The 14,388-nt window shown below is 37.3% G+C and overlaps 3 protein-coding genes across 3 annotated transcripts in view; 2 read left to right on the top strand and 1 right to left on the bottom strand.

The window, feature by feature from the left end:
* Window positions 1–14,388, top strand: part of LOC141754148 (uncharacterized) — a 122,745-nt gene that overhangs the window by 18,966 nt on the left and 89,391 nt on the right. The gene's annotated exons all lie outside the window — the stretch shown is intronic.
* The window catches only part of LOC141754120 (uncharacterized), a 73,175-nt gene that overhangs the window by 18,745 nt on the left and 40,042 nt on the right, over window positions 1–14,388 (top strand). The gene's annotated exons all lie outside the window — the stretch shown is intronic.
* LOC141754171 (uncharacterized) lies at window positions 496–11,795 on the bottom strand. The gene is made up of 5 exons (XM_074613076.1): window positions 11,580–11,795; window positions 5,709–5,789; window positions 5,282–5,469; window positions 3,759–3,860; window positions 496–2,331 (listed from the first exon to the last, which is right to left on the bottom strand). Exons 1-4 carry the CDS (start codon window positions 11,644–11,646, stop codon window positions 3,786–3,788), a joined length of 411 nt encoding a protein of 136 aa, XP_074469177.1. The 5' UTR covers window positions 11,647–11,795; the 3' UTR covers window positions 496–2,331; window positions 3,759–3,785.

The raw sequence follows: 14,388 nt of genomic DNA, 5'->3' as shown, positions 1-14,388 counted from the left end.
GCATATTTTGTATTCTAAATGCAGTACCTGTGAGGGTTTCTGGACAATATCTGTCATCGTTTTGTGTTGTTACTTGATTTACAATAATAAATATATACAAACATTTGCATAAAGCAGCATATTTGTCCACTCCCATGTTGATAAGAGTATTAAATAGCTGACAAATCTCCTTTAAGGTACATTTAGAACAGATAAAAAATGTGTGATTAATCGTGATTAAATACTTTAATTGATTGACAGCCCTATCCATAACATAAGTCCATAAATATGATCAAGAATCTTTTAGAAACAATCATTACAGCAACATATTGCATTCAGTATTACTGTGTGTGTTAACAACACATTCTCATCCCAACTCGTCACTCATCAATGGAACGCCCGGTGCGTCTCCTACCGACGCTAAAGGGTGCGTTGTGCGGCGGTACCGACCGCAGACAGCCGTGACAAAACCTCGGTATTTGACGCCCTATGAATGAAAACGGGCTGACGCTGAAGCTTGTTTTCATACATTTTATTGCAAAAGACAAACATATAAAAATCTGATTGTTCTGGAAGTTCTCTAATGTTCTGGTATCAAACCAAAATGTGTTTTAATTAAACAGAATTTCTGTTAATTTATGTAATATTCTAAAACTTTAACTTATTTCTCTGAAGGTGCTCATAAAAATACTTCTCTGTCTGTTTACAGAAACACATTTTAAACATTTTAAACGTTTTAAATGCTTTAAACGTTTTAAACGTTTTAAACGTTTTAAATGCTTTAAACGTTTTAAACGTTTTAAACGTTTTAAACGCTTCATTCAACCAGATGGAAGCAGAAATATTTCCACCGATTTTTAATTCGACGGGGACAAATGCTTCCTCCTTGTGTGCCGGAAGTTTAAACTTGATTCAATATGGTTTACTGAGAAGCAGAGCGCATTATTTAACTTCCTTTCTCTCAGGACGATAAATCAAATCAAATCAAATCAAATCAATTTATTTTTGTATAGCGTCAAATCACAACAGAAGTTATCTCAAGACGCTGATTAAGTGCTGTTTGACTCACAGTGAAACTCTGTGAAATGTTTTTACAGATTAAATAAAAAAAACAGAGAAAGAAGAAATCCTGTTCTCTTCTTTCTGTGTGTTTCAGCGTATATATATATAATATAACCTGACTGTAACAGCACCGTCACACTTTAACATAAATAAACTGAAGGTGGATTTATGGAAGTTCATTAACGACAAATCTGGTTCTGCAGGTAAAGCATGACGTGTCAGGTTCAGGTGTTGTAGTCCGACTGCAGTATAACAAGTATTATTGGAAGAGTGTACTTTTCATAACAAAAATATATCAGGTGAGAAGCAGGAAGTGAGTAACCACAGGAACATCGAGCCAAACGTAAAGAAGTATTTCACCGTTGGAAAGGCAGTAGACATGATGAGGAAACAGAAGAAAGGGCGGTGGCTTTCTCTTTAAAACCCAGAATGCACTGGGTTTGTTGCCATAGACATATATACACGTAGACGCCGCATTAGACGCTTCAGCCCGTTGCTGGGATACGTCAAGGTGGACGCCATATTGGACCGGGCAAGACTGGTTTGTAACCCTAGATACTGGTGAACGGTGGAGCTGCCGTTTTTCTGGATAAAAAGCACTATAACGTCTACATTTCTCAACCGATTTCAACGAGTCGTTATTATATTAAAGGGTTTATGATCTACGAGGAGTAGAAATATAAAGTTTAGTCTCCAGTTACTTAGAATCTGGAGAGTTGAGCTGTAATCGCTGCTGGACGCTCAGCAGACGAGTGTGTACCGTAGGCTGACACAAACTGAATTACTGACGTTATCGAAAATAATTCATTTATCAGAAGGAATTGTTAAAACTCACATTTGTCAAGTTTGGCTTTGGCTTATTTTTTAAATTGATTTGCTTGTATTTTTCTCTGTGAATTACTTGTCCAGCTTTATTACAGCCTGATTTTATTGTGCTCTCACTCAACAGTTTTGTCATTAATAAACTTCCATATTCATACAGATTACCACCATATATATATATAATGTATATATATATATGTACATATATATATGTATAATCTCGGTCCTGTTTGGTCTCATACACTCAGGTAAAGCAGTGAAACAGTGTGATCAGATATAGAAGAATGAAGAAGAAGAGTCTGTGACTGTGTACTGTGGTGCTGATAAAGCTCTGTGATTGGCTGAGGTCCACCTGTAAACCCATTCTGAGGCTCTCGACAGAGGTCAAAGGTCACACGGGTGACTCCTCCCACCTCAGATCAGGTGACCCGCACTGGTTTCTGCAGGATCCAACTGATCCGACATCAGCTGCAAAACAACAAATCAATAAAAGTCTTCATTAGTTTACTTTCAAACATCAAGGAGAATTAAAAAATGCTGCTGGTTTCATTTAACGCATATATGTACGTAATATATATAGTATATATACAGTGTTTAATTTTAAAACAATTTTTATTTATCGGAATTATAATAATTCATCCGGATCTCGTAAATATGAGATACTAAGTCAACATCTGCAGTGTTTCCTTTGGTGAATACAACATGTTCTAGAGATCAAGCAACAACACTAACATCATAAATAATAAGAAGACTAATTATTATTTGTTTATACATAAATAGTCATAAAATTAAAACACTTAGCAGTCTATAAACATGTAAAAGTAGTTTATAACATTATAATACAGCTATAAGCAAACACAAGGACATTTCCAAGTTTATATTAAATTGGGAAAAAAAAACATTTATATAACATAAATATATTTTCAAGTTTTATTATCTTGAAAAAAAATAATTTATATAACTTAAATATATTTTCAAGTTTTATTATCTTGAAAAAAATAATTGATATAACATAAATATATTTTCAAATTTGTATTAACTTGAAAAAAAATAATTTATATAACTTAAATATATTTTCAAGTTTTATTATCTTGAAAAAAATAATTTATACAACTTAAATATATTTTCAAGTTTTTATTAACTTGAAAAAAAAAAGAACTTAATTAAATCAATGTGAAAGGAGTCGTTTATATCAGAGAAAGATTTCTATATGTTTGTTATGTGTTAATGTTATAAAACATAAAGACATTAAACTCAGTTAAATGTGTTTATTTCAGTATATTTCTATATTAAACACAGAACTGATTGTTGTAACATTTAGTGTTTGAAGGAAAAGATCATTTTCAAAAGAACAAAAACTTTTTATTCGTCAGCTTTTATCTGAGATTTGACTCTAAATGTCACACAGTGATTTATTCTGAATCATTTCATCTGAAAGGAGGAAGAAGGAGCTCTACTAAGACTAAATCAACCTTTCAATGTGTCAGAGAACAAAATGAGCTCATTTATCTGTAATTACTTCATGACATTAACTTTATCAGGAGAGTCTGAGAAGTGAAACTCTGGTTTCTGTTCCATCATGATGACTCTGAACGCAGCGTCCTGATCAGGAGAGTTTACATACAACTAAATAAAATGTTCTATAGACTCATCGGGTGTTATTGAAACCATATTTAGGTCTAAAGGTCATTTCAAACTTCACTTTTACTAGTTAAACGGAGCATAATCTGGGCGCAAAGTGAGGCGAAGGGGTGTTGTGTTTAATATAAAGAAGTAGGACTGCATGTTTTTAATGTGTACATCATCAGATCAGACCTGTGACGCTGCAGCGCCTCCTGATGAACACACAACACAGCAGACTCATGACCTCTGACCTTGTGTATCATGTGACTCACCTGCTGAGTGTGTGTGTGTGTCCGCCATCACAGTGTGTGTTGTAGCTGCTGCATGTTCAGGCTGATCAGGATCATCAGAGTCCAGACGAGCGTCCTGATTTCCTACAGACAGAAAACACATCGTCAGCTGATCACATGACACTCATATTCCCTGGAGAATGCTGTGATCAGCACACTGTGAACGCACGGTGAAGTAATAACACTACTTTAGAAAGCAACGGAAGCAAAGAACGTATATCAATAAGGAGTGAAAGTCAACTGTTCGTTCCATTGCAACGTCAGCGCCCAGCAGCAGAGCTACGCTTCCGCCATTTTGGACTGAAAGCGCCAGTAAAACGTCCGCCTACAAAGAGCCGTACAAAAGTAAAACTGCATTATTTCTATTCTATTGACATATTCTACTGAAATGTGTTGAACAATAATGATATCATAAATATAATACGAGTTTTCAGTCCAAAATGGCGGCAGCGGCTGCTGTCTATACTCTTTGATGTAATTTTTATTACCGATGTTACCCTTTCAAAATAAAAGCACCCACCTTTATAATGTAACTAGCACAACTTTAAAAAAACAAACTAGAAAACAAAACACTACAGAAATATACTGAGCCATGCCAAAGGTCATTTACAAAGTATACTTACTCAAATAGTGTGCTTTACTTTGAATATATAAAGACACATATTTAAACAGGATTTAAGAGTAAAATAAAACAGAAGATACAAACATGATGAAATAGAAGACAAAGAATCCTCTGGATGGTTTTCAGTTTGTGAACCTCTTCATGAACTTGTTCCTCTGGTGGATTATACTGTATATATTACATATTATATTATATTTAGTGGAGAAGAATGGTTTGTTGTGTGATTTATTGTTCTGCTGTGAATAACTCAACTCTGAGATTCTTTTATCTGGTGAACACAAACCGACCACAGAAACCACACATCAGGTTTCTGGCTTTCTTTCTTCTTTTCTTTACATTCTGCATGTCAACAGGCTGAACTCTCAAACCTCACAACAACAGTTTACCGAGTTTAAACAGTTTGATTTAGAGATATGAGGAGTGTCGATGTTTGTTGATGCTGGCAGAGATCAGCTTCACATTTACAGGAAGCAGATGGACACACACAGTTAATAGAAGCCATCTGCTTTCTTCACTTTGACAAATAATCAGTGTAAATATCAACAGAATTCATCTTCTGATCCTCATCAGCTCCTATAGCTTTAACAACTTTGTTTTAACTTTGGTTAAACTTTGATTTAACTTTGATTTAACTACTTGAACTTTGGTTTAATTTAGATTTAACTGGTTGAACTTTGGTTTAACTTTTATTTAACTGGTTTAACTTTGATTTAACTGGTTGAACTTTGGTTTAAGTTTGATTTAACTGGTTTAACTTTGGTTTAAGTTTGATTTAACTGGTTTAACTTTGGTTTAATTTTGGTTTAACTGGTTAAACTTTGGTTTAAGGTAATATAGTTCAGTATAATGAGCTCAGATTGTTCAGTTAATCTCTCGTTCTTACCAGAGAAACAGAAAGTGATGCAGCGTTGCGACCGTCGACCTCGCCCTGCTCTGTAGTTCCTCGAGTCGTTGTCATGGTAACAGTCACATCCTCTTCCTCCCGTTGGCCCCCTGTGTCCTCCTCTTCGGCTTCCTCTTCATCGATGAACCGTTCGCTGAACTTGTCCAGGTCCTCGCTGCTGGTGTTACCTGAACGCACCACAGCAGCAGCACCTTTACATCACCTTTAACCCGGATCATTTTCAGGATAAATATAAAACAAATTTGCCTTTTTATACTGGCATGCCCAGTGTACGTGAATGGTCATGTGATAGGCGTTTTCAGGTGTGGTAATATGGACGGAGATTGAATCTGAAACGGCCCTAAAACGCTCCTCTGGACGGAGATGGTTTTAAAACAGAAACGTATTAGTGTGGATGTTGCCTTACTGTAGAAGCTGTACTCGAAGGTGGCGTTGTAGTCGTCGTAGTCTGGAGCCGGCGAGAGGTCATAATACTGAGCCTCAGACACTGAAAACACAACACAGTCATGTTAACATCCATCACATTGAAACATTCAACCATCACATCTCAGAAAGCCTCTTCTGATGAAGCTAGGCTAACAGTTTCCACCTGCTTCCAGTCTTTGTGCTAAGCTAGGCTAACAGTGACCTGTCTATGTTCTGGACGCAGAGCGCTGAAACGTGAGAGGATTTATTAAAATATTCCATTAAAGGTGTGTCTCATATTGTTGTATTTCCTCCCCTGCTGGACATCACAGTGATGTTTCCATCTGCCTTGAGTAGAATTTGAGCTTGTTGTGGGTGTCTGGGTGTGTTCAGAGCAGATTCTCGACATGTTTCCACTTTATTATGAACAGAGTTCTTGTTGTTTGAAGAGGAGTTGCGGTTAAATCCAGCAGACGGTGAATAATCCACCAGTCAAAACAAGAGAAAACAGAGAAAACTGGTTGTCACAGAAACACCAGTTAAAGGAACAGTGTGTAACATTCAGGGGATCTGTTAGTAGAAATGGAATATAACATTAATAACTATGTTTTCTTTAGTGTATAATCACCTGAAAATAAGAATCATTGTGTTTTCATTAGCTTAGAATGAGTAACTGATGATACTAGCGACTCACGTGACTCACGGGACTCACGGGACTGATAATACTCATACATCTCTACCATAATAACACTACTTTAGGAGCAACGGAAGCAAAGAACGTATATTGATAAGAAGTGAAAGTCAATAGTTCGTTCCATTGCAACATCAGCGCCCAGCAGCAGAGCTACGCTTCCGCCACTTTGGACTGAAAGTGACTAACGGACGCCAATTAAAAAGTCTGCCTACAAAGTAAAAAACAAAAGTAAAACTACATTATTTCTATTCTAATGTCATATTTAATGTCAATCTTTTCTTAAACCTAACTAAGCAGTTTTATTTTGAAAAGACTGGAGCGGAAATTGACACGTGTTGCTGGACATTCATAGGAAAATGCATGGAAATTATGTCGTTGAATGTCATGCTGAGCGTGACGAAAAGAAAGGGAAATTGATGTCTATGTACATGAATGAAATAGATAAAATTTAGTGACTATTTCACAAACTTGTGTGACCCCGAGGTGACGTCAGAGGAGGTTAAAACAGCGTCTCCTCTTCATCACAGCGTCTGTCAAACAGCGAGGAAACTAACGCACAGTTTATTGCTGGAGGACAGTCAGAGAGGATTTAACTGGTGAAACATGAAAAATACAGTTATCAGAGCTGACAGCACGCACACACACACACACACACGCACACACTCTGGGATCCCTGAAGATCTTCTTCCTCCCTCAACATCCATCATCTGTGTTTCACATCATCAGTCTGATAGAAACTCTGTTTTTAAACTCTCCTTCCCCAAACCTCCAATAACCCTCCAACAGCGAGCCGGCATTGATGCCCCCTGAGTCCCCCTGAGACCCGCATGATTGCAGAAGATCCCGACTGACTTTACTGTCTTTCAGAGGCTCTAGTAGGTTCAGGTTAAAGCTAGATGAAGATACTGGTATCATATGAAACTAGAAAACATAAAGAATCTATTGGTACCATCTTCCCCATGTCGGCAAGGAGGTTAAATAACGCTCCAAACTTGAAAATGGGTTTTATGGGTACCCACGAGTCTCCCCTTTACAGACATGCCCACTTTATGATAATCACATGCAGTTTAAATGTGTTATTGTCTCCTATTCTAAAATGGTGTATTTGAATATTTCTGCATACTGGAGTCCCTAAACAGTCTTGAATTACATAAATTGAGTATCACTGTAAAGCTAAGACTCTTGTGGATCCAATGAGCCCAACTGTATTCATGTGTGATGATGTTAGTCCCCATAGGAGACATTTCATTGACCTCACTGTATAAAATGACCTGTGATGACCTCTAGGATAATCACAGCCTCATAAAACTTTACAGCCACAAACTAAAGACCTAGAGCTTTCAGAGGATGGATGGCTTTCCTAGCTAGATTGACAATAAGGGGGTTTCTGAGCAGTTTACACAACAGAGTTCACTGTCATGGAGGAGGGTCGGTTTGAGGTAGACTCTGTGAGTTCCTCCCTCCCAACAGGACTCTTGTGAGCTTTAAAACACGTAAACGGTGAAACAGGTCGAGCATTCAGACTCTCAGACTGAACGTGAGACAGGAAACATTAAACACGTCGATTTGTGGAGAATTTATAGGAAAGAAAGAATTTCTGGGTTTATGTTGCAGAAATCCTGCAGGAGGTAAATCACAGGACACAACGTCCCTCCCCCAGTCTGTGAACTGGTCAGCTCCCAGTACGACACTGGTCATAAATTCTGAGCGGAAACTGGAGGTTCACATGTCACCACTATGTCAGACTGTTGTACTATTAGATTATTATTACTCATGCATTCATGTAAAAGCAGGATTTTACCATCAAAGATGAGCTAATGATTATTTTTTTTAAAAGTAGGGCTGTCAGGGATTGAAATATTTAATAACAATTAATCGCACATTTTTTATCTGTTCTAAATGTACCTTAAAGGGAGATTTATCAAGTATTTAATACTCTTATCAACATGGGAGTGGACAAATATGCTGCTTTATTCAAATGTATGTATATATTTATTATTGGAAATCATTTAACAACATAAAACAATGACAGATATTGTCCAGAAACCCTCACAGGTACTGCATTTAGCATAAAGAAATCTGCTCAAATCACAACATGGCAAACTGCAGCCCAACAGGCAACAACAGCTGTCAGTGTGTCAGTGTGCTGACTTGACTATGACTTGCCCCAAACTGCATGTGATTATCATAAAGTGGGCATGTCTGTAAAGGGGAGACTCGTGGGTACCCATAGAACCCATTTACATTCACATATCTGGAGGTCAGAGGTCAAGGGACCCCTTTGAAAATGGCCATGCCAGACATGGTTGGCACCAATAGATTCTTTAGGTTTTCTAGTTTCAGATGAACCAGTATCTTCACTCTAGCTTTAAAACTGAGCCGCTACAACCTAAACAAGTTGTGTTGATGTGTTATTGTCACGTTAACAGCCCTGTAAGTAACTACAGCTGTCAGATAAATGCAGTAGAAGTAGAGAGACTTAAGTGAAGTACTAGTACCCCCCAGTACTTGTGTAAAAGTACTTAAAGCAGCATGATGTTGCAGTAAAACATCTGGTTTTTACACTTGAAATGAACAACGTCCTCCTGTATGTTACAGACACAGTGAATGAGGTCAGTCTGATAATCTCTCAGCGTTAATCTGTAAAATCTGATCTGGTCGGCGCCCCCACTGTGACCTTTGACCTCTGGACGCTAACATGTGTACTACATGTTAGCATGAAGCTCTTAAACATGAGATTAAAGGATCAGTTCATGTTGATTCTGTCTGTCACATTGAGAGATTTAACACATTACTGCTGCACAACCACACAACCACAACCACACACACAAACACACAAGCAAACACACGCACACACACCCACACACCTCAACAGGGGCTGATGGGAACTGAGGGGGCGGGCTGTTGATTGTTACCAAACAGGAAGTGTGTCATCTCTAACAACCTGTCAATCATTCCAACGCTGCAGAGAGGAGGAAATGAAAACCAGGTGACACACATACACACACACACACACACACACTGCCAGAGACCACATGACTGTTTCAACTCTGGAGGTACAAAAAGAAAAAGAAAGACAGAAAAGAAAAGAAAAGAAAAGAAAGGAAAGGAAAGAAGAGTGGGAAAAGGAGAGAAGAAGGAGAAGAAAGGAAGGAAAGAAAGCACAAAGGAGATGAAGTAAAGGAAAGTAAGGAAGAAAAGCAGGAAGAAGGAGAAGAAAGAAAAGGAAAGTGGAAAAGAAGAAGGATGGAGGAGAAAAGAAGGGAAAAGAAAGCATGAAGGAGACAAAATTGAAAGGTCAAAGGGGGAGGAAAAGGAGGAAGGAGAAGAAGAGAGGAGGAGGAAAAGAACAAGAACAAAGGAGGAAAGGAAGGAGAGAAGATAGGAGGGAAAGAGGAAAGTAAACAAAAGAAAGTAAAAAGGAAAAATGATGGAGGAGAAGAAAAGGAAGGAAAAGAAAGAACGAAGGAGATGAAGTAAAGGAAAGGAGGAAAGAAAAGGAAGGAAAAGGAAAGTGGAAAAGAAGAAGGATGGAGGAGTAAAGTGATGAAGGAGTAAAGGGAAGAGAAGGAGGAAACAAAGGGAAAGTAGAAAAGAAAAAGGATGAAGGGAGGAAAGGAAACGAGAGAGATGGAAAGGAATCAAGTTGAGGAGAGTAAGAGGAAATTAAGAAAATAAAAGCGTGGGGGGATCAGTAACAGTGAGGGGGCGTTCGTTGGCAGAGTCACATGATCCTCAGAGAAACTTCACTAAAACCATCTGTTCAGCTTCAAAACACCACAGCTTCCTCCTTCCTTCCTTCTCTCCTTCCTTCCTTTCCTACTATCCTTCCTTCCTTCCTTCTCCCCTATCCTTCACTTCAGAGGTTCAGAGAGTTTTAAAGCTAGCGTGATGATACTGGTTCATCTGAAACTAGAAAACATAAAGAATCTATTAGTAACAACCATGCCTGTCATGGCCATTTTCAAAGTGGCCCCGTGACCTCTGATCTCAATATATGTGAATGTGTGAGGGTTTTTGTCCAATAAAAATGTCTGAAAAATGTCTGACAAAGTTTTAAAAAAGTCCAAGAATTTCTGAAAAAAGTCTGAAAAAAGTCTGAAAATGTCCGAAAAGATTTTGAAAAATGTCCGAAAAACTGTCCAAAAAAATCCAATAAAAAGTCCGAAAAATTGTACGGAAAAATGTCCGCAAAAAAGTGTAAACAAAATCCGAAAAATTTCCAAAAGTAAGGCAGAACAAAAGTCCGATACTGGTAGTAAACAAGTAAACCTAAGGAATCCATCGGTACCCACTGTGTCATACTAGCTTGTCTTGAAGGAGGTTAAATAACGCTCCAAACTTACTCTAAATTTTGGTGAGGAAAAACTGGCATGGCCATTTTCAAAGGGGTCCCTTGACCTCTGACCTCCAGATCAGTGAATGTAAATGGGTTCTATGGGTACCCACGAGTCTCCCCTTTACAGACATGCCCACTTTATGATAATCACATGCAGTTTGGGGCAAGTCATAGTCAAGTCAGCACACTGACACACTGACAGCTGTTGTTGCCTGTTGGGCTGCAGTTTGCCATGTTATGATTTGAGCATATTGTTTTATGCTAAATGCAGTACCTGTGAGGGTTTCTGGACAATATCTGTCATTGTTTTGTGTTGTTAATTGATTTCCAATAATAAATATATACATACATTTGCATAAAGCAGCATATTAGTCCACTCCCATGTTGATAAGAGTATTAAATACTACAAATCTCCCTTTAAGGTTCATTTAGAACAGATAAAAATGTATATTTCTTGACAGCGCCGTGCTAGCTGTTTCCCCCTGTTTCCAGTCTTTATGCTAAGCTAACTAGCAGCTTTAAGTAGCTCTATTTAGTGCACACACATGAGAGTTGTGTCAACCAAACTCCTTTAATCATTATTTATTCTTTACTACCTTTTTAAAGAAAAACAATGAGCAGCAATAAAGATCAGTGTAAATCTCTATAGAAACCAGAGAGGAGGAGCGCCAACATGGCCACCAGCCAGGAGGCGGGGGGGATGTATACATGTCATGTTACAACTGTAAAATAAATTCACCATAACACGCGCACACACACACACACACACACACACACACACACACACACACACACACACACACTCTCTGAACAGGAAGTTAAACAGCTGTTGGACTCACCAGCACTCAGCAGGAGGATCAGTGAAGCTCCACTCAGATAAACAGACAGGAGACCCAAACTGGACATGATTCACACAGAGAATGGATGAATGGATGAATGAATGAATGAATGAAAGAATGAATGAATGAATGATAGAGAGACAAAGAGAGCAGAGAGAGATGTGATGATCCTGATGGACTGAGACCTGAATGAACAGACAGAGACAGAGAGAAAAGGGGAGGAGGAAGATGAGGAGGAGGAGGAGGAGGAGGAGGAGGAGGAGGAGGAGGAGGAGGAGGAGGAGGAGGAGGGTTCTGGTTTTCCTGCCAAGTTTGTTCTCCGTTTGCGAAACATGTGCAGAGACAAAGAGAGGGAAAGAGAAAAGAGACAAAAGAGAGAAAGAAACAGAAAAACACTAATTTAATTTCACATCTCAGTTAAAAACCTCCAGAATAAGAAACACTAGAAAAACCTCAAATCAGCCGTCTACACTCCACACCAGCCTATAATCCCTCATCAACTATGGCGAGCTGTTTTAACATTTAATAGCTCAGCTTGACTATCCTGAATTAACATTAGAGATATCATTGTGACTAGTCGTAATTACGTTCATGTCTGTTTGTTGTATTTCTAGCTCATGAAGAGCTGAATGTGAAACGTTTTCTTCCAGAAGTAAGAAAAGTTTATTGTGACATGTGTAAGTAATTAAATAGTTTTGTTTGTTTGTGGTGGAAACACTTCAGTCTTTTCTAAATAAACTTCCTCTTTCACAGGAAACAACTTGGTTAAGTTCAGGAAAAGATGGAGGTTTGGGTTAAAATAACTCCAGAAGTGGTGTAACTCAACCAAAGAGTTTAGAAGCAAAGACACAAAAACTCTGGTGGTTTTTTTTGACAGCAGCTGCTACCGCCATTTTGGACTGAAAACGCTTATTATATTTATAATATTTTATTGTTATGTTATATGTTTGTTTATCATGTTTGTATCTTCTGTTTTATTTTACTCTTAAATCCTGTTTAAATGTGTGGCTTTATATATTATCTTAGAGTACACTATTTGAGTAAATGTACTTTGTAAATGACCTTCAGCATGGTTCAGTATATTTCTTTATAGTTTTGTTTTCCAGGTGTTTTCTTAAAGTTGTGCTAGTTACATTATAAAGCTGGGTGCTTTTATTTTGAAAGGGTAACACCAGTAATAAACAGTTACATCAAAGAGTATAGACATTTTGGACTGAAAACTCGTATTATATTTATAATATTCTTATTGTTCAGCACATTTCAGTAGAATATGACAATAGAATAGAAATAAAGCAGTTTTACTTTTGTACGTCTCTTTGTAGGCGGACGTTTTACTGGCGTCCGGTAGTCGCTTTCAGTCCAAAATGGCGGAAGCGTAGCTCTGCTGCTGGGCGCTGATGTTGCAACGGAACAAACTATTGCCTTTCACTTCTTAGCGATATACGTTGTTTGACTGAAGTACAGAATAAATCAACGTTGACTTCTGGTTTCACACGGGACATGAACAGTCTGCTGGTGAAAGTCTGGTGTTTTTAGACCCCCCCGTCCACCCCGACCTCCTCCTCACACGGCGTTCACCGCTCTCTATACTTCCTGGTTCACGATTACATGGATTACATAGAATTATAGTACATTTGACCGACACATCTGCCCAATGAGAGGAAAGCACCTGACCAACCAAACCACAGCAGACAACTACAGGTGTCAATCCTCAGGGAACACTGACAGTTGACCTGAACCTGCTGCACCAAACACTATTGAAAATATAACATATTAAAGCTTCAGATGTCAGTTTGAGAAACTAATCTGATCTCTAAAGACTTTTTATATTGAACAGATGATCAAACATGTCGATCCTCAAACAGCTGCAGAGTTTCACACTAGATCTCCACCTCAGAGGGACTTTTATTTTTATACTTCCTGTCTGCTTGAGTCCTGACGACAACTCACATTGTGTTCATCAGACACACATTGTGAGTCTCAGTCACAAAGCCTCACAGCTGGATGGAAAACAATAGACTCACATCATCGGTCGGTTCCTATTTCAGTGATGTCAGACATTTAAAGTGAAACATGTACGAGTCTTCATGAGTCAGTTTCCATCAGTCTGTGAGAAACAACATCAGCAGCAGCAGAATCACAGACAGCATCACTGTGTGTTATTAAGTGAAAAAGCTCATAATTTATCTATTTTATTTTAATATATATCAACTAAGTTCATTATTTATCTATTTTATTTTAATATATATCAACTAAGTTCATTATTTATCTATTTTATTTTAATATATATCAACTAAGTTCATTATTTATCTATTTTATTTTAATATATATCAACTAAGTTCATTATTTATCTATTTTATTTCAATATATATCAACTAAGTTCATAATTTATCTATTTTATTTTAATAAATATCAACTAAGTTCATTATTTATCTATTTTATTTTAATATATATCAACTAAGTTCATTATTTATCTATTTTATTTTAATATATATCAACTAAGTTCATTATTTATCTATTTTATTTTAATATATATCAACTAAGTTCATTATTTATCTATTTTATTTCAATATATATCAACTAAGTTCATAATTTATCTTTTTTATTTTAATAAATATCAACTAAGTTCATGATTTAAAAGCTGGTTCGATTTATGAATCGGAACTATGTCATATGAGATAAATTATAAAGAAATGCAAAATGAATTTATGAATAAAACTAATTTAATTATAATAAGCGTTTGCGTTGGATTAAATGCATAAATAATAAATAAGCCTCCATGTCCTCTCAGCTGGACTTCCTTCAGACC

Source organism: Sebastes fasciatus, chromosome 17, assembly GCF_043250625.1.
Source record: "Sebastes fasciatus isolate fSebFas1 chromosome 17, fSebFas1.pri, whole genome shotgun sequence".
In the NCBI taxonomy this organism is placed as follows: domain Eukaryota; kingdom Metazoa; phylum Chordata; class Actinopteri; order Perciformes; family Sebastidae; genus Sebastes; species Sebastes fasciatus.
The sequence above is the reverse complement of the archived record's forward strand: the minus strand, read 5'-3'. Positions and strand labels throughout refer to the sequence as shown.

Excerpts from the sequence above, each read along its gene's own strand:
- LOC141754171 (XM_074613076.1), bottom strand. The coding sequence starts at position 11,646 with ATGTCCAGTTTGGGTCTCCTGTCTGTTTATCTGAGTGGAGCTTCACTG. Across the intron at positions 5,790-11,579 it reads GATCCTCCTGCTGAGTGCTG|TGTCTGAGGCTCAGTATTAT; the intron begins GTGAGTCCAACA and ends TTGTGTTTTCAG. Across the intron at positions 5,470-5,708 it reads CTTCGAGTACAGCTTCTACA|GTAACACCAGCAGCGAGGAC; the intron begins GTAAGGCAACAT and ends TGGTGCGTTCAG.